The sequence below is a fragment of the Puntigrus tetrazona genome, chromosome 3 (assembly GCF_018831695.1).
Source record: "Puntigrus tetrazona isolate hp1 chromosome 3, ASM1883169v1, whole genome shotgun sequence".
Classification (NCBI taxonomy): domain Eukaryota; kingdom Metazoa; phylum Chordata; class Actinopteri; order Cypriniformes; family Cyprinidae; genus Puntigrus; species Puntigrus tetrazona.
The window spans coordinates 6,822,247-6,846,977 of NC_056701.1; the positions used below are offsets into that span (position 1 = coordinate 6,822,247).

A 24,731-nucleotide genomic window follows, 5' to 3' on the forward strand; every position below is an offset into this window, starting at 1 on the left:
AAATCCTTTCTGGGGCAAAGTTAATTTGGGGATTTCTGTTGGGGTAATTAACAGTCGCCTCTCACAGGTAATGATCTAATCATCTCATCTTTAATTCAGAATCGTCGCTTCTATCAACAGATTTCTGTTTAATGAAATTTCTGATCGCATTTTGCCAACTCTTTGATTAACTTGTTGATAATTATGCATATGGAATGTATATAATATTAGGATTAATTGGTGCAATTTAGAGACGGCAGTCAGAATGTGCAACGTGGAAGAACGGTGAAATCCAAACACTACGGAAAATAGGGTCATGCTCTTATTTCTTTAAGTTGTGGGCGGCGAAGGGAAATTGGATCCGTGTTAGAGAATACAGAGACCGAGCCAGGCTCTCACCACAGATATTTGCTGGGTTTCTGTCTAATGAAAAGATATTCGAGAGCGTTTTTGTGGTCGTTTGCTCGGGTCGCTACAGCAAACCCTAGCACGAGACGCCTGAGCCGTACTGTCCTGGTGTGTTTTCTTCTCATCAGTCTCTTGTGTCCCTTTCTCCTCTCAGAGATGTTTATCAGGTTTCTTAAGAAGGTTGATGGCATTTCCCCACCAAGGCAAACAATCTATATAGCCTGCCGTACCTCTATGTCTGCGTTGTTTCTGTCGGTTCTCTAACTCTAACCCCCTCCTCTCAGTTTCGCTCCGTTTTTACGGAGAACAAAGCAAAACGGAAAGGGAGAAAAGGGATAGCACCGTAGAAATGCTTGCAGCACATTTTGGTGAGGTATTTCTTTCCTTAATGGAAAAAGCTCAGCGTCATTGATGCCGTGTGGTATTACGACGTGAGATGTAGTACCAGAACGGAGCTGGAATGCGCATTAATAATGCAAGTAAGGTTCACGTTGACTTTACAAAGCAGCGTTCCACAATCCTCGAGTTACGGATGCCTTTTCAATTCTCAAAAATGAACACTGAGATTCCTCTACCACTGAAATCTGGAAGCCCTTTCCCTCCCGTTTTCTTGACTAACCCTTTATTTCTCCAGCTCCTGTAGCTTCTGTTCTAACAACCCACTTACCTGTATTTTCTCTCACAATTCCTTCCTGTTCAATAGGTTTTCTTTCTCCATTTAACACCACTAACGACGTTCTCCTTCGTTTACCAGCTTGTAGGCTTGATTTTACTCACTAATGACCCTAACATACCTCTGCCGACCTCTGACCCCTGTTCCTGTGACAGGCCAATGGGTCTGGATGGCATCTGCCATCACTTTGCCCTGCGCTTTAGAAAGAACTCCTGTAGATGGGGGGGGGAAAAAACCACAAGCACAACAAAATTGTTCCTTTGTTCTTTTATTGTTGCTCTATTTCAAGACTTCAAGACACTTCCCAGTGGTTTTGTTAGTGTATTTTCAGAGTTTCTAGAGCATTTATTTGTGACTAAGCTTTAATTGCTGCCTTATGTTCTGACTCCATGCAGAGCAGATACTGTAGTCTAGTGGTTCCCAACTGGTGTTTCGTAACCTAAAGCTAACCGAGAATAAAAAAGTGAAAATATAGTGGAAGTCTTGCAAGCATGATAATACTGAAACATATGCTTTTATGTTGTTCTTCATGGAGTTACAGTCATCACTTTTCTTACATTTATTTGTAGGTTATTATTTATGCATGTTGATGGGCTCACATTTTCTATAGTTCTGCAAATTTTTGCATAATTGCGCAATTGGAAATTCTGACAAAACATTGAATAGCATTTTTGGGTTATGCCTTGGTTTATCCCCTATGAAACTACAATTAAAAACCATAATAACAACATATAAAAGCCATGGTTTTGCTACACTAACCATAGTTTAACCGTTGTATTTCTAGTATACTGTTATACAATTAGTGATCAATGCAATGGTTAATACACTTTTACTATAATAAAACCATGGTGAATTTCCGTTAAGGATTTGCAATGAAACTTACAAACAATGGACCTTTTTGGCTTGAAAAATAGAAAAACAATGGACCACTCTGCATGCAAAATTTCAGTGAAAATGTAAAAAAGGACCACCATTTGCTTAAAAATGTTAGAAACCAGTTAAGAACCACTGCCGTAACGTACAAAGCAGTTATTTACTTAATCACATTAAACACGATAAAAGGCAACCAAACTTACACAGAATGTTTCCAAAGCAGGTAAGCACAGGTTTGCACAACATGGTTTTCAGGTTTGTTTAGCATAGGACACAAGCTTGCCAGCACAAAGACTGTATGTATCTCATAAATGTTTCCCCACTCTTGTGGCATGCCCTACACCCTCCGTTCCCCCCTTCCGCCCTTTGTCCCACAGGTGATCCGCAAAGGCTGGCTAACCCTCAACATCAGCATTATGAAGGGCGGCTCCAAAGAGTACTGGTTCGTCCTGACGGCCGAATCACTATCCTGGTACAAGGACGAGGAGGTGAGATTCATCTGTTCTTCATTTCGCCTTTACAGCCAACCCCCCTGCCCCCCCTTAAAACTAGTGCCGCTCAAGCTTGAACTCCATGTGTGTTTGAAATTAGTGCAAACGTTAGCTGTTTTCCAGAGTTCCTGTGGCTTGACTGGTAGAGTGTAGTGCGAGCAACATCAAGGCCTCGGGTTTCATTCCCAGGGAGCACATAAATTCATGAATGTGTGCTTTAATGCATTTGGCAGACGCTTTTATCCGAGGCAGCTTCAATGTAAACGTCTCGCTTCATGCCCCAAGAGAGATTGTACAAATGTAAAACTCCCCTCCTGTCCGGCAGCGAATGGTAGAGTCCTTTTGCTCGAGCCACGGGTGTGTGTGTCCCTGCCCAGCCTAACCAATGTGCGGACTACTGTTCAGCTGCAGCATGATGAACAGGTAGTCTGAACACTGGGCAGGCGGGGGGGAGGCAAGAGGGCGGCTGGACCGCAGGTCACTGCCCCGAGGACCTCACACGACTGAAGAGGAGAGTAAACAGTTCAGACAGACACACTGATAAAGCCACGGTCTTACTTAACCCGTCGAGAACGTGCTCAACACGCTGCTCATTTAAAATAAAGTAGCACGAACTATTTAGGTTGTTGTATAGCCATTGATGTTTGGATTCAGCAGGAAGTTTAGTTAACACACTTCTCAGTACAGTCAAAATGTACAGTGTTGATATTTTAATTTTAAATTTGCTTAAAAAAAGTGCAATAAATTATTAAAATAAAGTCTATTAAAAACCATTGCGGATAAATTAGAAAGTTACAAAGAATTACAACAATATTATTAAAAAGTCCGGAAGAAAAAATTCGGACATGCTACGTTAACGATCGTTTAAGGGCAATCAAATGTAATTCAAATAATGCTGCGATGAAATGGGTTAACGTCTGATAAGTATAACCTCTTTTGATTTTAGGGTGAAATTTTAATATCGTATGGTTATATTTTTACTTCTAAATAGCTTTTTGCATTGAGCAACGAAGGCACACAAAGAATCAAGCTATTAAAGCTGGATCGCATATGCAAAAAAAAAAAAAAAAGCCACTATTAAATATGTAATGAATCTAAAAACATCGGTTGAAATAACGTTACTGAATATCCAGATTCATTACTTGTTGATAATGTTTACATTAAGAATTCTTCTCAAACGTATTTGTTCAGTATACTCACATGTCTGCTGCTGCGTGGCAAATGGATATTCCAGGCCTCTGCAGTTTCTTTAGGAGGAATACGGACCTTTTACCATCATGGTTCTGTTTTTGCATTCTGGACCATGCGCCGTTTTCGCTCTTTACCATTGTTTTATGAATAACGCCGAGAAACGTTTTTTTAGCAGTGGTTTTCGGAGTAAAGAGAAAGCGGTAAACGGAGAAAAGAGAGGCGAGGAGCGGGACGAAAGTAGAAAAGGGACGAAAGGGGAGGCAAAGTGACGTGGCAAGCGCACTGAAATGTTCCAGCCGGGATCCGACTTTGGAATTTGCAGGAAATCGTACTGGGTTACTGGGGGGTAGTTGTGTGTGTGTATGTATGAGTGTGTGTGTGTGTGTGTGTGTGTGTGTGTGTGTTGGGGGCAGGGAAGTGTTCCTCTGAGTGATGTAACTGTTGGGGCCGTAGCTGTGCAGACATAAACGTTTCCAGATGCTGCTTCTCAACTCAACAGAACGAGTTGGCAGCATAAGTCCTCATCCAGACTCCTCCTATTCTTTTTCTTTTCTCTCGGTTTCTCACATCCCCCTCTCTGGCTTGGCAACCTGGTGGTCCTTCTTTAAAGGGATAGTTCACTTCAAAATGAAAATGCGGTCATCATTTCCGAACCCATATGTCTTCAAGCCTTCACGTAGACTTTTTCTATACATCCATTGTTATATATCGTATTTAGTATCGCTGCTGCTTTTGAAATGTCGTGAAGTGGTTTTTAAGGTTGCCCTAACTCTCCCTCTCTCATCTCGCTCTAATAGGAAAAAGAGAAGAAATACATGCTTCCTCTGGACAACCTAAAGCTCAGAGATGTAGAGAAAGGCTTCATGTCAACTAAGCATATTTTTGCGATCTTCAACACTGAGCAAAGGTCAGTGCGGACTGCAACTCAGCACTGTGTTTGTGTATTTTGGTTTGGCGTTGAGCCGCTTCATGTGTTCGATCTCGCTCGCAGGAACGTCTATAAGGACTTGCGTCAGATCGAGCTGGCCTGTGATTCGCAGGAGGACATGGACAGCTGGAAAGCCTCTTTTCTCCGAGCAGGAGTTTATCCTGAGAAAGATCAGGTACTAATGTCTGGTTTGAACACGTGTGCAATCTAAAACACTCTGCATTTCTATATTGAGAGTATTTTATATAAGGATTTATTTTTGACATATTACGCTAACTACTACAAGTCACTTAGTCGCTGTTTATTGCAAAAAAATACACTAAAAACACTGTGTATATATAAGTTTGCATGTATTTTAGTTCCTTACATTTTATATTCAATTGAATCCATCCTTGCTGAATAAAAATATATATTTCAAAAACATTACTGATGGAAAATGGTAATTATATGTTATGAAATTAATCGTAGTAGTGTCTAAGGCAAACATTGCTATTATTATCATAAATACTTGGGGTTAGGCAGTTGAAAATATATGATCAATTCCAGGTTTGTTGGTACCTGGAATTATGAAGTTTTTTGAAGATTTGTCTTTTACATTATTACTGTGTTATTACTATGTTATTACTAAGCAATTTGTGAAACACACACTGCAACATGTTAAAAACCCTCAAAATACATCAGCTTCTTAGCAACATTTTACACAGCCTTTACTTGGATACATATCACTCCTGTTTTCTAGTATCTAGTAAATAGTTACAATGGTTAAAAAACCATTATGCCTATGAAATGACACAAAAAAAACATGTTTGTGTGTGTGTGTGTGTGTAGGTGGAGTCAGAAGAGGCTGCTCCCGCCGACACCTTCTCCATGGACCCTCAGCTGGAGAGGCAGGTGGAGACCATCCGTAACCTGGTGGACTCTTACATTGGTATCGTCAACAAGACCATCAGAGACCTCATGCCCAAGACTATCATGCACCTCATGATCAACAGCGTAAGTACTCAACCACTCGTTTTTCAAGCCGCAAACATCCTCACCTCTTCATAAACCTTTCTTTCCCGTCCGGCCGTCTTTCTGTCCCCAGGCTAAAGACTTCATCCACTCGGAGCTGTTGGCGTACCTGTACTCCTCAGGAGATCAGAACAGTCTGATGGAGGAGTCCGCTGACCAGGCCCAGCGCAGAGATGAGATGCTGCGTATGTACCACGCCATAAAAGAGGCCCTCAACATCATCGGTGACATCAGCACCAGCACTGTGTCCACTCCTGTGCCTCCGCCCGTCAACGATACCTGGATTCCAGAGACTAGGTTAGAAAATTATCTGGGAAAGAATTACATTTCTTTCTGTGTTTAGAATTACTTGCTTATATACAGCATAGATTACTTCTAATTCAATCAGATTTTCTTTTTTGGAATACTGTGGCCTGTCCCAATACTCAGTAGCATAATTTGACTGGTCAGGGTGTGTGTATATATATATATATATATATATATATATATATATTACAGACACTTTTACTAAACTCGTCCCCAACCACTGCATTTCCTGTTTTTGCCCGAGTGTTGAAGTGAGTCACGTGAGCTCTAAAATTCTAAAATTTACAGTAAAAACCCAGCAGCTGAGGTTGCCAGAATTTAATTTAAAAAATAGAAGCAACATTTAAGTTTTCACAATTTACATTAAAATACCACTATTTCAAACTGATGTAATGTAAATATACACATTACTATTGTCTTTCTAAGAAGAATTCTGGGATTGTGAGTATATGGTTATCCAATTTAAAATGTACATTCTTTTTCACTTCCAAAAATTGTATACTACTGTAAAATACGGTGTACTACTGTAAATTAACAGGGTTTTCTGTAGCATTTTTTACAGTCTTTTACCGTTTAATTCACAGTCATTTTTTACATTGCAGTGTAGTCTGCAACAAATGCACTGATCTTTGGCACATATCAGACTTGGGACAATCTCTTATTTTCGCAAACAAGCGCTCTTAAGAAGCCAAGGCCCCAAACGTGGGTACCCCAACTGCTGTAATTTCATAATGTTTACCCGGAGAACTCCACCATGAGTATTACAGGCGATAAATGTAGTGTACCTACTAAACTTTTTTTTGGCCGTTTCAATATTGCATTTCTTCTTTTCCTGTCCTTTGTAGCCCCACCCCCCAGCGCAGACCGCCTACATCGGCCCCGCCCCAGCAGGCCTCCAGCAGTGCGAGGTCCAACACCAGGCCCGCCCTCTCTTAACCCCACCCCTTTTGCAGCCCCACCCATTCCCTCTCGCCCAGGCCAGCCCATTAATGCCTACAGCAACAGCAGCCAGGACCCTTTCAGTGCGCCCCTCAGATCCTCTCCCGTCCCGCCCGCGTCCCTCCAGGCATCCCCAGGTAAGACACTAAACTCTGTCACCTCCATGTACAAGTGTATTCTTGCTGCGCGTGTGAGCATCTCGTGTGTGAAGCTCAGAGAAAAATACCATTTGAACAAGGTTTGAATGTTGTACCGTTTCCTCAGTTCTTATTCTTCTCTCGCTAGATAATGAATGCAGATATTTTCTCCTCAAATACTGCTATTTATATTATTATTGCAAACAAGCTTTGCGTCATTTACTTCTCAGAACGTTCTTTCTAATCCTTCCAGCGGTATCATTTTCCTGTTCTCATCTGCTCATTTCTTCTTCTCGTTTCTTCTAATCTAGCCACATCTGTTCTCATCTCTCCACTTCACTTATATTCTCATTTCATCTATTTTCTATTGTAATATTTATCTGTTGTTTTCTTATATCTTATTGCGCTTTCTCACTTTGTCTCATCTGGTATTTTCTTATCTATCCTTTTCCTTTCTGTCTTGTTTCATTTAATGTTGTCTTGTTTCTTTTTTTTTCCTGCCTCTTCTCTTTTTGTAGCCCTTTTTTGTCTCGTCTCTTGCAAGTTTTTTTCTTTCCAATTTTGTCTTTATTTTTTACCCGTCTTTGTGTAGAACAGAAGCTTTTTGTGCTTTTCATCGTCTCACCTAACTTCTCATCTCATCTTGTCATTTATCTCGTCTATCTCTTCATGTCTTATTTCTCCAAAGTCTGTAATATATCCTCCTCTTCTGTTTACTCTCATTTACTCTCTTCTAGCTTCTTCTCACCTCATCTTTTGTTTTTTAAATCTCATCTCATGTAGTCTAATCTACTTTTTTTCCTCCTCTCTTTTTATCTAGCCTCAACTTATGTCCTTCCTCATACTTTGTCTTGTCTCATCTCTTCTTATTTCATGTCGTCTCTTTTCACCTCCTCTATTCTCATCTAGTCACCTTGTCTTGTTTCTTCTCTTTTAAGTCTCGTTCCTCCTCTTATCTCCTCTAAGGGTGCTTTCACCTTTGACCTTTGGTTTAGGAACCTGGACCTACGTCATTCAAAATCAATTATTGCTTATTATAAAATCGTATTGCGTATTGCATTTTTATGTTTTCCCGATGAATCCTGGACTCCTGCTCAAAATGATAAAGTAATATAAGGACAGATACAAAAACTCAACAATAAGCCCTCGATGCTTTTATCATTCCTTCCATCTTCTCAGATGACAGCTATGAGCGGAATTCTGCTAAATAAATCGTGAAACTTTGACCGATGAGAGGAGAGTTTACTTGCACGTGGCCTGTATCCGCAATTTTGGTCCGATTAGAAACTTTGCCACGTGAAAGCGAGAATAAAAAGCAACATTGCAATAATTGTCATCCCTGTTTTGGAACAAAGCAATCGATCTACAGGTGTGAAAGCACTCTAAAGTTCTCTCATCTAGTCATTTCTCTCCCCATCTTTTTGTCTTGTCTCATCTAGTCATCTTTTCTTGCCTCATCTCTTCTCATCTATCTCTTATATGGTGTTATATCTAGTCTTGAAACCTCATCTTTTGTCTCTTTTCATCTCATCTCATCTGGTCTCATCATTTCTAGTCTCACTAAGTCCGGCTCTTCTTGCCTCATCTATTCTCCTTTTGTCTTTTCTCATCTCATTTAGTCACATCTTCTCTCACGCGGTCTCATCTCCATTCAGTTTCCTCTCGTGTAGTCTGGTCTCGTCTCTTTTCATCTCTTCTGGTCTCACCTCATTCTGGTTCTCGTCTCATCTAGTCTATTTTGCTTATCCCTTTTCCTTCATCGTTTTCCCTGTGGTTGCGGGTATGTCTCACCTTTGTTTCTCGCTATTTCTCCTCCTACAGCAGAAGACCCCCTGGCGCTCCCAACCGGCCCACCATTATCCGCCCCGCCGAGCCCTCCCTGCTAGACTAGACCCGTGCGCTGGCCACCGTAGGCTGACAGAAAGAAAGAAAGAGAGAGAGAGAGAGGAAGGGCTGGAGAACTGCACTGAAAACATGTGCATGTGTTTCTACACATACAGCCTGACCAATAGACCTAAATAATCCACTCAAACTGTCCTCTGATCAGCGCTGCTAATCTCATCCTTACTTTTAAAGCCCAGAGGTCTAAATTAAGCACATAAATATTCAGTTAAGATTATTATTGTTGTTATTATTTTGTAGAGTGAACTAAAGGGTGTAGTGGCCTCCAACTTTCAGTCATTTCATCACTCACATAGGTCAGTTGACCACCAGGGGGTATCCTACTCAACTTGTAGACGAACCAACATTAGCCTCCTCTCTGACTAGTGGTTTAACGTCGGATAAGATGTATACAAGCACTGTGCAAGCTAGTCGCTGTTAAACTAGCCTCTTCTTCCGGTTCTTGGGTAACTTAAGGGTTGTCGAAGACTCTTTCTTGTTATAGACACACTTCTTCATGTGTTTTTGTTTTCATTCTGTGTTTTCTCTACTCTCTAACTTGATATGCTGAAATAAGACACCACGACCGTTGTTGTTATTGCTGTGTAGGACTGGTTTCTTTGTTTTTCATGTTCCATTGGCCGTTTATGTTTGAGATCCTTCAAAACGGCACTTAGCACCAAGCGACTGTTAATTACGACTCGATAGCAGCTAACCGATCAGAGAAATGCAAACATACAAGTCAAAAAAAAAAAAAAAAAAAAAAAAGATGTTGACGAGCAGCATCCTGTTTCTTTTGCGTTCGGGAAATTTGGTTCTTGAAAAGCACTTCTTGTTCTCGAGTGTTGGGAATTTCTTAGATAGTCAGAAGAGAAGTTGCCGTTTGTATGCAAATCTCTGTAACGACCTGTTTATACAAATAATAATCTGTGTATGTGAATTTAATCCTGGAAAGCACGGTAACCACTCGCGACGGGCCCCGACCCGTCAGAGCTCAGAGCTCAGGTAACATCCGACTCCAAATCACGTAAACGTTTACGCTAGCTTAGCGCTCCGATCGTTGTAACTTAAATTAATCTGCAAGGCGTTTTTATTTTCGCATTCAGGGATAGTGAGGGCCGGGGGGGAGGGTTAATGAGCGGGAAAAACATCGGGGCGCTACAGGAAGTTGGGAATGCTTTCAGACACGGGGTCACTGAACATGGTACATGCAGGTGCATTTGGGGTCCGGGGGCGTTTGCTTTATGGAATCAATCCGCTCTTGCCTACAAAGACACAGGGAACTTTCTGAACGCAAACAGTGAACCTTTAACGTAGAGATCATAGATGTACTAACACGCATATTTCCGAGTGTATTATTTATAACCTGGGCATTTGTCTTTGTGCTGATTTGCATCTTTCACAAACCGTTTGCCTCCGAGTAGAAAGACAGACGCTCTTCGATTCATGCCCCTTCGGTTGCGTTAACGGTAGTTGAACAGAATTCAGAGTGAACGCGGTCCAGCTGTTGATCCTGACTTGATTGCAGAATCTTTCGACGTTTGCTTTTATTGATGTGCGTGCGAGGAAACGGGCTGCGACGAATTTCGTTTTCTTGATTAACTTGAGGATAAGAATAGAGATTTGGCGTAAGTGGGAGCGGGTCTTCGATTTTTAGCATCGATTCGCCTGTAAATAATCGAAGGCTTGGAGTCGGACTTGAGGTGAAACTTAAAAATTAGCTGCAGATTTCAGGGCTGAACGCTCTTTAATCACTCCTCTGTGTTATGGCTACAGTGATGGCAACCGCTGCTCCTCCTTCATCCAGTTCAAGGTTTGAATTAAAATCGCATCCAGCCGTATGTTTTCCGATTTCAAATTACTTCAACATCTGCTAAGAACTGGATAAAGCCCAGATCACTGCAGCCATAACTTTTCCTCTGGTCTTTGGCTGTGGTGACCCCGATCCCCGTCTCTCCCTCTAATAATTGTGTCCTTTTGTATGGAGTGAGGGACGGAGGACATATTTAGCATCCTTTTTTTATGCTTTTGGAATAACAAATCATTGTCAAGTGCCTGTGTAGCAATTAAAATGGACTTGGAGCAAAATGCACAATGAGAATTGGAAGTGAGATGATGATAATAAAAGGTGTTGTGTATAATAAAGATCTGGTGCTCTGGTGGTCGGTGTTTCCTTGTGTCACATCTCCTCGCTGTCTGCTTGGTTTTCCATGACATGTCTCTCCCAGCATGCATCTCTTCCTCTCTGTATTCTCATGGAAATGAATCAAATGTAGTCTCACTAATCCGTTACCGGGTCCGAAAACCACATAACTTGTTTGTCTTATACAGTATGAATGTGCAACACAATCTCATGGCACTTCGTAACTATTCAGATTCAAATGAGCGAATTTGTCTGAATTAATATATGATTTTTTTTTTATGCCCATTTGATAGTGTTTTTAAGAGGTGGACCTTTTATACTTGCTTTTCTTTACTATAAATCGTACACTTTTGTACAATTCGAAACCATACAAATTCATACCATATCGCCATCTTGTAAAATAGTTGCATTTTCTTAAGAGATCAGGCTGATTCCGTAGTATAAATAAAATCTGAATGTACTATATATATATATATATATATATATATATATATATATATATATATATATATATATATATATATATATATATATATATATATATATATATATTATATATATATATATATATATTATATAAACGTTTCAAATTCTTTAAAAGAATACTATGAATTTTAGATATACTACTCTTTTCACATTCAGTTTTTTGCCTATAGTTAGACCAAAAAAAAAACACACCATACACATTATTTTTTAACAATTTGTACCTTTTAATGTGTGAGGCTTTAAGAAATATAAGAAATACCAGTTTCTTACTCTGTCTTATACTGCTTCTGATTGATTTAAGCCTACATATATAAAAGATTATCTACATATTAGATGACCCAATATTGTCTGAAAAAAAGTAAAAGCACCTGGGCAATTTAAAGAGCACATGGCTCATGCTGATATGACACTAAAATATATCACAAAATGTAACAAACATAAGAATACCAGTTTTCTGGATGTACCAGCAATGCTGAGTTGATTTGTGATCTATTGGCTTCTGCATTAAGTCAGTAGGGCATCCGTTTAAAAGCGTTATTGTTCATCACAAATGTGATTTTGAAGTGCTGAAGATAGTTGAGAATATAAATGCAATGTCCAATTAAATGTGCTTATATGTTAAGAGCATCCTCTCCAAACTACTTTTTAACTTGTAATTTCAAGATAAATTCTAATTCAAGTAACACTATTAACAGAAAATTGTTCACATGTTCAAAGAATTTATATATATATATATATATATATATATATATATATATATGCAATGTGTTAAATGTGTATCATAAACTCATTGATGGTAATATATTTAAACATCCAAGTGTTTACTTTTATCATACACTAATTAATAAATCATGGATACTGTTTTGAATAAATGTAATGGAGCACGAGAGTAATAAGTCACGATTGCAGAGTTGAGGGTCTCAAGAACGGGAATAAAAACCACATTACTGCTTCTTCTTCCGTAAAGCTAACCTTTTACGTATGACTCACGAGCACGTTTCCTTAGTGGAAGTAAAAAAAAAAAGAAGTCATACGTCATATAGGAAGATCACATATCCGACTAAGGACAAGTGTTTTATTATGAGCTTGCAACATGATGAGTAACGCATGGCTCATTTTTAGCAGCTTTTCTATCAAAAATCATCTGTTTCTACATAATAAGTGGTTTCACAAGCTTCACACAGCGTACGTGGTCATAACGAAAACCTCAGTATTTCATACTTCATCAGAGCCTGTTGAGTTACTGTAAGCGTACAGCACTGTACAGCAGGCAAATGAAATTCTCACTGCTGATCTGTGCTTTTGGTTGCGGTTGTTGAACAGACGTCCACCTCCTCGACGGCCAGAGAACCAGTGGTGAAGCTGACCCGGTGCTCTGAGGAGGATCACCATACAGCTGCTCTACTGCACCATGAGGGCACCGTGCCTGTTTCCAAAAGATGTCAAAGGACCAATCAATTGTATTGGGAAAAAAGTCAACTTAAATTTTTCCTTTTGCAATTAAAAAAAAAAAAACACACCAAAGTTGCGATATTTCTAGGGTCTTGTGTGAACTCTGCTCTAATCTTAATCTAAAAAAAAAGTGCTTACGTACCTTTTTTACGAAGTCTAGGTTCTAGAAGAAGTTTTTCCCATTAGGTTTCTCTATAGATTAAATCACTTAAAAAGTGTTAAACCAAATCAAACCAGCTTAGAACAGCAACATTGCAAACTGATTTTAAAAGATAGACAGGTATGAAGCGCTGTGAATGATGTTGCAATGTAAAACTAATGTCTTGGAGTCATTAATGGTATATATTAAAAACAATATAATGAAGTGTTTTTTATGTTTTGTTTTGTTTTTATACAAAGATATAAAAGAAATTGTGTGCTGCAGTAATGGAAGTACTGTATTTTTGTCGGTCAACCCATAAGTTGGCGTCACCCTGATTCCCTCGTCAAAAAAGACTTTATTTTTGATAGTCCACTTTAGACGTTATAAAGTAACTTTGTAACTACATGTCAACTAATTTTCATTCATTATAACTACATGTCTACTAACTCGGGAGTAAACCGTTATTATACTAACCCTAAACATACCATAAGTTGAAATACACATTCAACGTATCTGATAGTATGTTGTGGACCCATCAAAACAAAGTGTTAGAAGTTATTAGGCAGACAGTCTACTAATAATCTAATACCAATACTGCTTGTTAACATGTAGTTGCAATGTTACTTACTGTTAGTAGAATGTCTAAAAAGTGTTTTTTTTATATATCGGCTTTTGGATTGCAGCAGAAAATACCCAAATCCCAACTAAAGCTGATTCTTACGCATTTGTTTCATCATTAAACTCATCGCAAATGAACACAAGTGAATGATAAAGTTTAAACACAATCATGACCGGTAGAATGTTAAGCTACGCTTGGGTCACGTGACTTCAGCGTCACCGCCATTAGGCTAGTGACCAGTTGGTGCGGTCCCGTTTAATGTCCCCAACAGCCATTTAAACATTTAGCCCCATTCAACTTGTGCACTTACATCTATTTTAAGGTGTTGAATAAAATGTGTGAACATGAGCTTGTGACCTTATTTCAACCAAAAACCCATAAAAAAACCTAAAAAAAGGTTGAAAACCTTAAAAAAAGTATGATGGAACCAGAAGATGTAAAATGCAAAAGTTATTTCCAGGTTTTGCTCTATAAAAATAAACCAGGGGACTACGGGAGGTGCGTTCTGCTTGCCTTCTTAGACACCCATTTGCAAACTTTTCTGAACACTTCCTCTCAGGGGAATCCATGCCGCCATTTTGAAGTGTGTTTGTGGCCGAGGAAAGTTTTAATGGACAGGCTGATGATGCATAGTTTACTGTATTGATTCTAACTAATTCAACCAGCTGTAAACTCCACAACAGTATTCGCAAGCAATAACATGTATCCGAGTCAAAAAGAATGCATCCGGGGGAAATAAATGTCATTTGCAGGTTATAGGAATGGGTGGCTCCTGCCAGATCAGGACCAGAACGTGATTGCTTGACAAGAAACGTGACCCAACTCGCAGAAGTTGATATACAAGTGTGCCAAATGTCTACCGAACAAATGATGCAAGATGAATATTTGAATCATCAACTAAGCAACATACCTGTGAATTGTTTAATTGAACTCTAGGGACTCTTATTTATAGGTAGCTTGTAATGAATATGGTTGTACATAATTTTTACTAGTCTTGTTGTTTAATGAGTATATTTGTATATTATTGCAGGGTGATGGAAGAATATAATAAACACTAACCTGTAGAAAACCGAGATCAATGGCAACGATCTTGAAAGTATTGTCATAAAACAATATGATTCTGATTCCCACGGTACAGTAATGACTCGTTTCATTGCAGTCAGCAATTGACTTGAAAATGTAACATCAATAACCCAGATGAGTTTTAAATTCATTTTGCATTTTGCATTTACAAACAACTCGGCTGCATTTGTTCCGAATGAGACGCTAATGTGCTGTATAATAAACCATTCAAAGCAAAACGTTCCCTTGGATTTTTATTTTCCCGCCGTCTAAATCCATAAGAAATGTTATTTATTTCGAACGTCTCATAAATTATTTTAACAACAGTGTTTTAAAAGTCAAGTACAAAATTACATTCAAATGTTTCTGCAGTTCTTCAAGTAAATTTAGCGTGTTAGCAGTGTTAGCGCTCTTATAATTAAAACTCGGAGAAACGGCCAACGGTCAGCTATCTCCGAACGCTTTAATTCTAGCATAAACGAGAGGGATATTTTTCGAACCCGAGTTCCCCCATGTCCTCATTTAGGTCAACACACGTCGCCCCTGCTCCGGGTTCGTCTCTGCTATGTGCAAACTCTGCGTTTGTCACTGAATAATCTGCGCAACGTGTAGATCTGCGCGAGAGCCACGCCGACCATGACCAGCAGACTGACGCTCGACCAGAAGGAAACCCGCCACAGGTTGTCCTCCAGCAGGTAACGGTCACGAGCCTCGAACGCCCGCAGCGTGGTCTGTAGCTGACGGCTTCGCTCCAGGTTTTTGTGCACGGCATCCATCGTGTCCTGTGCGGCGAGAGAAAACGTGAGTGAAGCTACAGCTTATCGTTTTGAAACGCTGCGTTTCGGTTGCAGATGATCGATGCAAAAACCCCAAATAGCACGACTTGTTGGCAGAGGCTGTTTACGCTAACTTTGAAAACCGACATGTTTTGGGGATGGACGATATTACAAAGGAATAACAAATGTCGTCAGCTCCAGTGGCGCAGATGGTAAAATGCGTTTCATGCTCATTTTGACAAAACTGACCCTGGTTTTACCAAGTAGTTCAAATAACAGAAAATCATGCTATTTTAATTGTAAAAAGGATACAAATCTATATTTGCTATTAGTATAAATAGCCTCTATTGCTATTTACACTGCCTTAAATAATGTTGAAAAAGTGAAAATACCAGCCTGGTAACTTTAAACAATTAATAATAGCTTATAATGTTTAAGTTTTAGTGTAACTGTAAAACCATCCACTTTCAGATTGTGATAATATTTTTTTAGCTAACTAGTTTAAGATGAACACTGCTAGACTGAAAAAGCTTAGACCAAATTGTTGCTTAATTTCTTGCTCCATATGAGCCATAAAGCCATCAAATATTATTTATTATTATTATTTTTTGTTATTTCGCTGCCTGTTATTTCACATGCCAGTTAAGAAACCTAAAAAATAAAATAATCAATTGATTTGATATTTATTGTGCACATGCAGATCCTACGCTAATAAGAACTGTATACTGTATATGGGCCGACGAATGAAGCGCTGTGTGATTTGTGTACCCTGATATCCTCCAGTTTGTACTCCAGCGAGTCCTCCGGTTCAGCCAGAGCAGCCCAATCTTCTTCATCCTCATCCTCCTCCTCCGGTCCGTCCACGATCACCTCCACGTACACCATCTTCTCCGAAATATGGCTGAAGCTGTTGTCAAAGCAAATCCTGTAGTCGCCGTCCTCGGTGGGATCCACCCTGACAGCAAACCCCCAGCACACACAAAGCAGGATTACTATAATGCAATATTGTGAAATATTAAATAAAATAAATACAATCCAGTAACTGAAGTAAATGGTCACTTATACAGTTTGGTAACAAATATCTTTCAAAACATCTTTTGTGTGCACGGTCAAACCCATTATTTCAGAAATAAACAATAATTGCAACTTTTTTTTATTTAAAATTTTTCTTATGATTGTATTATTTTTTTTTAGTAAAATTTTATCTCGCAATTGCAAGCTGACATCCCAAAGCACATTTCTCATATTGCAACTTACTTTGCCAAAAAGTCAGAATTGCAAGATCCAAAAAGAGAGAAATGTACACAAAAAAACCCAAGAACAAAACATAAATGAAAAATGAACTCAAATTGATGTACAAAAAAGCAAAAAAAATGTCAGAATTGTGATATAAAACCCCCAAATTACCTTTTCAATAGTTTTATTTTGTGATCGAAATAAGCTTCCAGTGAAGTAAATAAGAGTAATAACAGAACTTAAATTTTTGAGCCAAGTAATCCTTTAAAGCACGCTTTTAAACACATTACTTTTCATTTGACTGTACCTGGTAACCCAATCAATTCTGTAAACGGGCAACTGTTTTCTGTGAATTCAATTGTGGTCGATGCCAGCCCTGCTGCAGCAGACAGCGTGCAAATTTTGCAGCAGAGGACATGCAAATAACGTGGGTTATGACGGTCCGAAACTATGTGCATGTTTCAGCTTCATGCGCTGTGGGAAGCTTACGTGTGTATGCCATCTGATTTTCTGAAGTCGGAGACCAGTCTGTATCCGAGCGGGGAGATCAGAGCGAAGCCGACGTCCAGCCCTGAGCCTGCTATGACCTGCAGTAACACACGCGCGGGTTAACGGCGGGGACAGGGTGATTGATAAATCAAACAGCGTTCACATCCCACATTTATTTCCGGAACGTGACGTGCAGTCCAAAAGGGTAATCGATGAAGACGAAAATGCACGCATAAATTCAAATTAGAGGCCTCCTATCTTTCTCGGACTGAGTGGTCAGTGTGGAGATAAAGCGTGGCAAACATTATCCATGTAACACTACAGACGCACAACGTGATCCTTCCAGCAGAAGGAGTGAGCTTTGGGCCCGGGTCAGCTGTCCAGCAGCTGTGCCTGTTTTTAACATAAAGCAGGATGACTCCACAAACACACCCCAGACCAATGCGGCACAGCGAACCTTCTGAGAAAGGTCACGACACAACAGGTCTGGACTAGAATAACTAACAGACAGCAGCTTCTGCGAGCAGGACTGAATGAAGATTGCTCAAGCACGCAGTTGACTTGAACGTCAATAACACAAGTATGCGATCGCAGGACACTTCTGACCAATAAAAACGCACTTTGACCAAAACATGTACCTGCGAAAGCTGCTACTTCCTGGTCACTGCTTTCAAGTAATGCAGCAGTTAATAAGAACCTTACTAATAAAACCGTTTTTCGACAGCAGCTCGTGATAAAGCGAGGCTACACACAAACTCCTAGACAGTTTTGACAAGTTACTTCTGCTTCTCAGAGACCCTAAATGGTGTGGACTCTTCAAGGTCGTTTCAAAAAAAGTTAAATAACTGAAACACTTCAAGTATGTTATTGACCTGGTACTCCACTTCCATGCTGCCGTTCATAGTGGCTGTTTGGAAGAAGCACTCGGTTTCTCCCGGAGGTAAAAGGAAAGTGAACTCGGTGTCCTTGTTCTGTCCGAAGGCGAACGCCAAATCCACGCCGAGCGTCGCGAAGAGCAGCAAACACGCCACGCCGCGCGTCCCTTCGCGCCGCTCCATTACTCCGCTCTTCGGAAGCACACAACAAGAGCAGCTGTTTGAAACAGCCCGTCTGCACTGCGAGCGGCGCGGCGGCGACGCCAGGACGCTATCATCGCCTTCCCCTCTGACTGAGGGAGCACCGTTTGGACTCTTGTGACAAACAGCCACGGCCGAAGTTTGATAACTTCGCTGATAACGTACGCGTAACAGTTTTCCCGCGTCGCGCAAAAAAAAGCCGTTCCGACGTGAAGGTTCGACTCGCGCCTGTGTCGGAAAAAAAACACGTTCTAATGATGCTATCATAACGTTGTTCGCAGCGTAGCTGCATAGACGAGCTTTTCGTCGATAGAGTACGACGCAAATAGACAAACGCGTCTAATAACAGAAGCGTCGCGCTCTGTCGATGGGAAACCTGTAGTAGCTAAATCTGGACAAAGTTTGAGAGAAGTTTTTTTTGTGTCACGTATGTGTGTAGAGCTTCGTTGTACTAATGTTAGTGACCAAAAAAAATAACTTTGTTATAGGGGAAAACATAAATGCAGTGTAACCATGAGAGAACCAGTCATTTGGAACGTTTTTCTGAAGACTGTATAGTGTTCAATATATCTACCAACTAACCAATTTATAAATAATATTTCAAGGAGTGTCATCCATGTGTGCCCTCTAAAACTTTCATCTAAACCGAGCATTTTTATGTTTAGGCTCAGGCCATTATCTATGCAATTAAAATGAAATATCAGACCATAAATATAGGAGCCTGACAAAAATGCTCATCTTAGAAGAAACTTTTAAACAGCACTTTTGCATCTGAATTCTTCAAATGTTATTGCAATTGTTGTTTAGTTTCATCTAACCTGATCAACAGTCACCCCAGAAACTAATTTGGATGATTATACTATTTCTGATACCATAGGCTATGCTTGCTTGGCTTTGTAGTTGGCTTATGTATTTTTTTTCGCCACGCTTTTTTCCCCAGACTTTTGTTCGACTTTGAAACAAAATGAAGATATTTGTAATATTCTCTGGTAACGTTTGTCCATCCTTTGAAAGGCAACACGCCCAAAATTTTTCTGAAGCATGACTACATTCAGTTTCACAGTCTTGTGAATAGGGTCTATGGAGGACAGAAATGTCTAGACTTCGGCGCTGGTCCATCGAGCTGTTTGTCATGTTCATGGATTTCCTTTTTGGTTCGGTTTAGTTTGGTTCAGAAAGTAAAGGACGGGTTCGGAAAGAGTCGGTTCGGACTGGACAGGACAGGAAAAGAAATTAAAAGGAAAGGACGTGTGGCCAAGTATAGTATATGCCATACCTAGAATTTTTGCTTTGCATTTCATCACACAGTAGTGAGTAGTTAATAAACACACACACACACACACACACACACACACACACACACACACACACACCCCAGAGCAATGAGCAGCCAGTTGGAGCTTGGGTGCATTGCTTCTCCACCTTCTCCACCTATGGCTGAGGCTTCTGGTTCAATAGCCGCTATCTGTGAAGAATAACAGTAAAGGGTAAAACTGCACTACTAACAAGTGTGTTCATAATTAAGTTAATGCATTAAAATAATCCAATTTTTAATATCAAGCAGCAAAGCAAAAATAGCTGGACGCGGATGAGACTGGAAGCTGGAGCCATAGAATTTACAAATGGACAGACTCATTTTTACATCAAGAAAAAGCTGTATAGATCTCACCTTAGTCTTGGTATTGAGGGTGGAAGAGAGAGCCGGCCATTCACGACAATTCCTGCCAATATTGAGACGCAAACCTGCAACAATTAAATTGCAGATCTCACTCTCTAACCGTTACGCCACAAATAGTACGATAGTCTGAAGATGCCAAAAAGTGTGTACGAACCAATAGTTATAGGTCTAAAGCGACTAAGCAAGTAAACAAATATAATGATTTTAATGTTGCAGCTTTAATAAAAACATTTGTAATAAAGAAACTGAAAAACGATTTGAAATGGTAACGAAACAATTATTTTTATGGTTTGTATAGCCGCAGTCTCTTTCTCTCTTTGAATGATAAGTACAGACTACTGCCCCCTTTAGGTATGGAGAGTTATTTCCTCTCACGCAGATGCAGAACGTACATTCTAGCTGACCTTTGCATGCAGTCTTTGACATGTGTTCAAGTGCATTTTTTTTTTTTTTACCCAGATGCAGGTGACAACACAGTCAGCGTTCTTCACCTCTAGCTCTTTGATTTCTGTTTCATGTGTCACGAGCTAAGGCATGAAGTGAAAAGTACACAAGGACTGAATGAGTATTCTAAATGCGACATAGCTCTCTCTCTCTCTCTCTCTCTCTCTCAGTCTGCTTGCATTTTTATTTTTCTCAGCTCAGCTATGCTTGTGGTTATTGTTCTAAATAGAAGGATGAAAAAGAAAAAGGCTACATCAAGCCTGCACATAAGCACTACCCCAGTGAACTTTCTTTTTCCTACGGTTACTTATGTTACTTGTTATTTCATTACAGCTCAAACTGCTTGAAGAAGTGTGTGAGTGTGTGTAGAGTAGGGGAAGCTGTGGCTAAGAGCTCGTGCACAGGAGAGGAAGGTGTGAACTCGTAGGCCTGATGCATTGCCGTGAATATGCATTTTTAGACACGTGTATGCTTGTGTGGGCATTTGTGCGTTATGTATTCCCATTTATATAGATTGCACTTCCAGCCTACTCAAATGGAATTTCCTGTCACTTAGAAATAATACTACTTTAAAGATTTAAAGAGGGGTCTGACTCTTCGTTTTTTTTTCTCTTTCGGCCCCACTGGAGTGCATGTTCTCACTTCGTCCGCCCACCTGCAGGCTTTATGAGTGATGGTTATCTTTCACTCTCGCTGTGGGTCTCTCGCCGCGTTGCAGTGGGTCTTCTCGCACCTTGTCATCTCTGAAGTGGCCAGAGACGGTGAGCACGCACATGGCTCCGGGTAAAGTTTTGTATCCTTCGGTATTCACGGTGGACAGCAAAATGGGGCCCCCTCCGCTGCCCCTCAAGCCGGGCCGTAGACAGCGGAGGGATGTGATCCAGACTCTGCTGGTGATTCTGGTGTGTGTGGCTCTTTGTGGCATGGCCGTGGAGGCCTGTTTCATCTACCATCTGTTCACATCAAAAGAAAACTCTGTAAGTACTACTTACTCCAACTTTCTGAAGCGTGGCTGTCTGGTGTGCTTTCATTCAGCTTCATTCTTTTTTTGTTGAAGAGTTCGTCTTTTTAGTTCATCGGTGCTTTATGTTTTCCTTTCTTCTCTTTCTCTTTTATTAGATTGTTGACCTTATCGTTGTTTATCGCTTTTAGTTACTTTCAACTGAATCAATTAAGTTACAAATTACATATAACAACCAATAATTGAAGTATAGCTTTCAGTGTTGATAATAATGAAAACCATCCATTTTTTTTATATCCCACTTTTAACAGTACAGATTGTGCCAAAGCATTGATCAAATAGGAGAATATAGTGCTAGCAATGTATAATGACGAGAGTAAACGCTTAATTTGTTAGTAAATGCAGAGAGAGTCTGTGTAATCAAATTAACGATAATCGCTAGAAATTAAATGTCCCCAACTAAGCCAGCGGCAAGGAATGAAGCAAAAAAAAATATCTGCAAATCAGTATATTAGAATGGTTTCTAAAGGATCATGTGATACTGAAGAAGTAATGATGCTGAAAATTCAGCTTTGCATCACTGGAACGAATTACAAAAAACTTAAACCTGTCATGTGTATATATATATATATATATATATATATATATATATATATATATATATATATATATATATATATATATAAACACACAGAGAAGTAAACATCCTCCAAATACTATAAAATTGCACATTAATGATGTTCACATTCGAAATGCTGATCATTTAAGGCAAAACAAAAGAATTTCCCTCATTTATTTGTGAATATAAATTGAACGTAGATTAAGATGTTTCCGTCAGGCTCCTCCCTTTACTTGAAATGTGCAGAAATGTAGCTGGACAGCTGGTGCTCAAACCAAATAACGTGCTGTGGTTACCTGACCCAGACCCAGACCCAGTCCTAACAAATGCAGCTATGAGAAAATAGGTCGTAACCAACCTGCAACAGGTTTATCTGATATGATATAGCAGTGGGGGGAAACACGGCTGAACGCCAAGTCTTGCTATTTAAATTAGAAAAATGTTTAAAACACTTTGCGTATTAGGGGTTTAGCTTGATCATTTTACTTTACTCTTTGTATTGTACACACGCAGTACACATGCCCATGATACATCATTGTAGTATTGAAGTGGTAAACCTCAAAAGGTTTTTGCAGACTCTTGGCGTTTGAACAAAGATTCATAAATGTATGATTCTTCTTTTATTCTTCCGCAGACACCTCCAGATGAACCACTGACTGGCATGAGAAAACAAGGTAAAGGTCTGAACTGCCACAAGTTTAATGATGCATTGCACCTTTTATTCTAGGAAAACGTGGCATAATAACAATATAAGATATTGCACTTAAACCTACGCTAATTTATTTATTTATTATTGGAACGTCACAGAGAAAGAACATGCTGCCCCCCCCAAACAAAAGCCGCATGGAGAAATGAAGCCACCAAAACCAATGGCACATCTGACAAGTACGTTTATTGCTTTTTAGGTTTAGTTTATTTGTCATCCGTGACGAGATCACTGACTAGAGATCCAATGTCCATTCACTGTTAAAGGGGTCACGTGATAGATAAGATCGGATGCAAACGCTAAAGTCTCAAGATATTCTTTATAAAAGTTAAGACTCGACCACGCTTCCGAAGAAAGAATGCGCAAGTGTTATTTTCGCTCTAGTGTTGTTGCCAGCGCCATGTTCTGTGTTCATTGTGAAAGTAAAACTACTTTGTTTGTGCTTCCAAAAGAGAACTCTTTTGACTATGTTTTATTATTTACAGAATCTGCTATTTATAAATCAAACTTGAGTTTTGAGCAGTGTAGAGTAGCGCTTGTTGTTTATTGTTTCTCTGATCACAAATGAATGCATGGACTTATGTTTAACGAGTAAAAAGACAGCGCTAAATCATCATAATCAGTAATTATGTCTCCACTAGACGCAACAAATGCCTTGAAGCATTTCCATCACTTGCTTGAGGTATTTGGCCAATCAAAATGCACCGGATGGCTGACCAATCAGAGCACGCCCCGCTTTTTTAGAACGTGGAAACTGAAGCTTTTTTTAGCAACGTCATATGACCCCTTTAATATTTTCTAAGTCAGCTGAACTGAATTAACACAAATAGAAGTATGGAAATGAAAAAAGTCTACATGTACGCTGAGCACCCGTTAGCGGGTCTTACTTCAATGACCAAATTTCTAGAATTGGCATCTAGAAGGAGCAAATTCATTCCAGTCCGTCGAAACATTCGAGAGCTAATGTATATGATGCTCTTGCTTTCCTTTCCTTTAGCTGGTATGAAACCTGTTAACGGAGTCGTGCTGTGGCATGAAAATCATAATTTCTTTCTTTACCAAGTCAAACACAAGGCAAACGAGGGCAAACTCATCATAGAGAAAGAAGGATATTACTCTGTCTACTCTAAGATCAACTTCGAGGTGGACAGCATCTTGATCAGCCACTCTGTGCTCAGGGTAACGCACAGATTTTTAGGAAACGAGATTCCGCTTCTCCAGTCCACTAGGCTACGTCTGAAATTGACAACCATAGACAGCAGCTACCTAAGTGGGGTGTTTCATCTGTACAAAGGCGATGCTGTCTTTGTCATGGTGAAAAACGGTACGCTTGTGCTGTCCAACAGTGCGGAGAACTACTTTGGTCTGTTCATGGTTTAGACGGACTGTTACCGTACGACTAATGCGCGATTTGGATAAGTTTACAGACTATGACTATACTTGGTTTTCCTTTAAAACTGTACGTTTCTTCTGTAAACGTCTGTTTACTTCTGTAAACTAGCATGTAATGTATGCCTCTATCTGTGTGTAGCACCTGCAGCTCTTTTGATCTAAACCGTAAAAATCAACCAAAGTATCAAACCAAAATAACATTTTCACGTTTAATTCAGTGTTGTACTTGTTTTTTCTTTGTGAGTTATTTGTGAAATTTACTTACTATATATCCTATATACTATACATTTTTGTTTACATTATATATGTGCTGTGTATATTATTTATTAGGTATACACACACGTATATATATATATATATATATATATATATATATATATATATATATATATATATATATATATATATATATTGTGAAACAAAAACTTTTATTTTGGAACAAAAATTGTTTGATATTTGGATGCAATTAATTGTATTGATACATATATATAATATATTAAATATATATATATATATATATATATATATATATATATATATATATATATATATATATATATATATATATATATATATATATCATTTTTATATATTTTTGGGGCATATATAGCATATAATATTTTAAGCTTTGTT

General features: G+C 39.3%; 3 protein-coding genes across 3 annotated transcripts in view; 2 read left to right on the forward strand and 1 right to left on the reverse strand.

Moving 5' to 3' along the window:
* dnm2a (dynamin 2a) overlaps window positions 1-10,978 on the forward strand; it is a 36,439-nt gene extending 25,461 nt beyond the window's left edge. Inside the window, 9 exon segments of the mRNA XM_043234964.1 lie at window positions 2,311-2,421; window positions 4,413-4,522; window positions 4,607-4,718; window positions 5,372-5,536; window positions 5,628-5,851; window positions 6,706-6,741; window positions 6,743-6,885; window positions 6,888-6,936; window positions 8,758-10,978. Coding sequence (XP_043090899.1) covers window positions 2,311-2,421; window positions 4,413-4,522; window positions 4,607-4,718; window positions 5,372-5,536; window positions 5,628-5,851; window positions 6,706-6,741; window positions 6,743-6,885; window positions 6,888-6,936; window positions 8,758-8,827 — 1,020 coding nt within the window. The 3' untranslated portion in view covers window positions 8,828-10,978.
* Window positions 10,979-15,218: 4,240 nt separating this feature from the next.
* tmed1a (transmembrane p24 trafficking protein 1a) lies at window positions 15,219-18,644 on the reverse strand. The gene is made up of 4 exons (XM_043234965.1): window positions 18,095-18,644; window positions 17,223-17,320; window positions 16,266-16,452; window positions 15,219-15,503 (listed from the first exon to the last, which is right to left on the reverse strand). The coding sequence occupies exons 1-4, from the start codon at window positions 18,563-18,565 to the stop codon at window positions 15,285-15,287; spliced, it is 975 nt and encodes a 324-aa protein (XP_043090900.1). The 5' UTR covers window positions 18,566-18,644; the 3' UTR covers window positions 15,219-15,284.
* Window positions 18,645-18,772: 128 nt separating this feature from the next.
* Window positions 18,773-24,395, forward strand: tnfsf14 (TNF superfamily member 14). The gene is made up of 4 exons (XM_043234966.1): window positions 18,773-21,397; window positions 22,635-22,674; window positions 22,808-22,885; window positions 23,704-24,395. Exons 1-4 carry the CDS (start codon window positions 21,194-21,196, stop codon window positions 24,084-24,086), a joined length of 705 nt encoding a protein of 234 aa, XP_043090901.1. The 5' UTR covers window positions 18,773-21,193; the 3' UTR covers window positions 24,087-24,395.
* The last annotated feature ends 336 nt before the right edge of the window (window positions 24,396-24,731 follow it).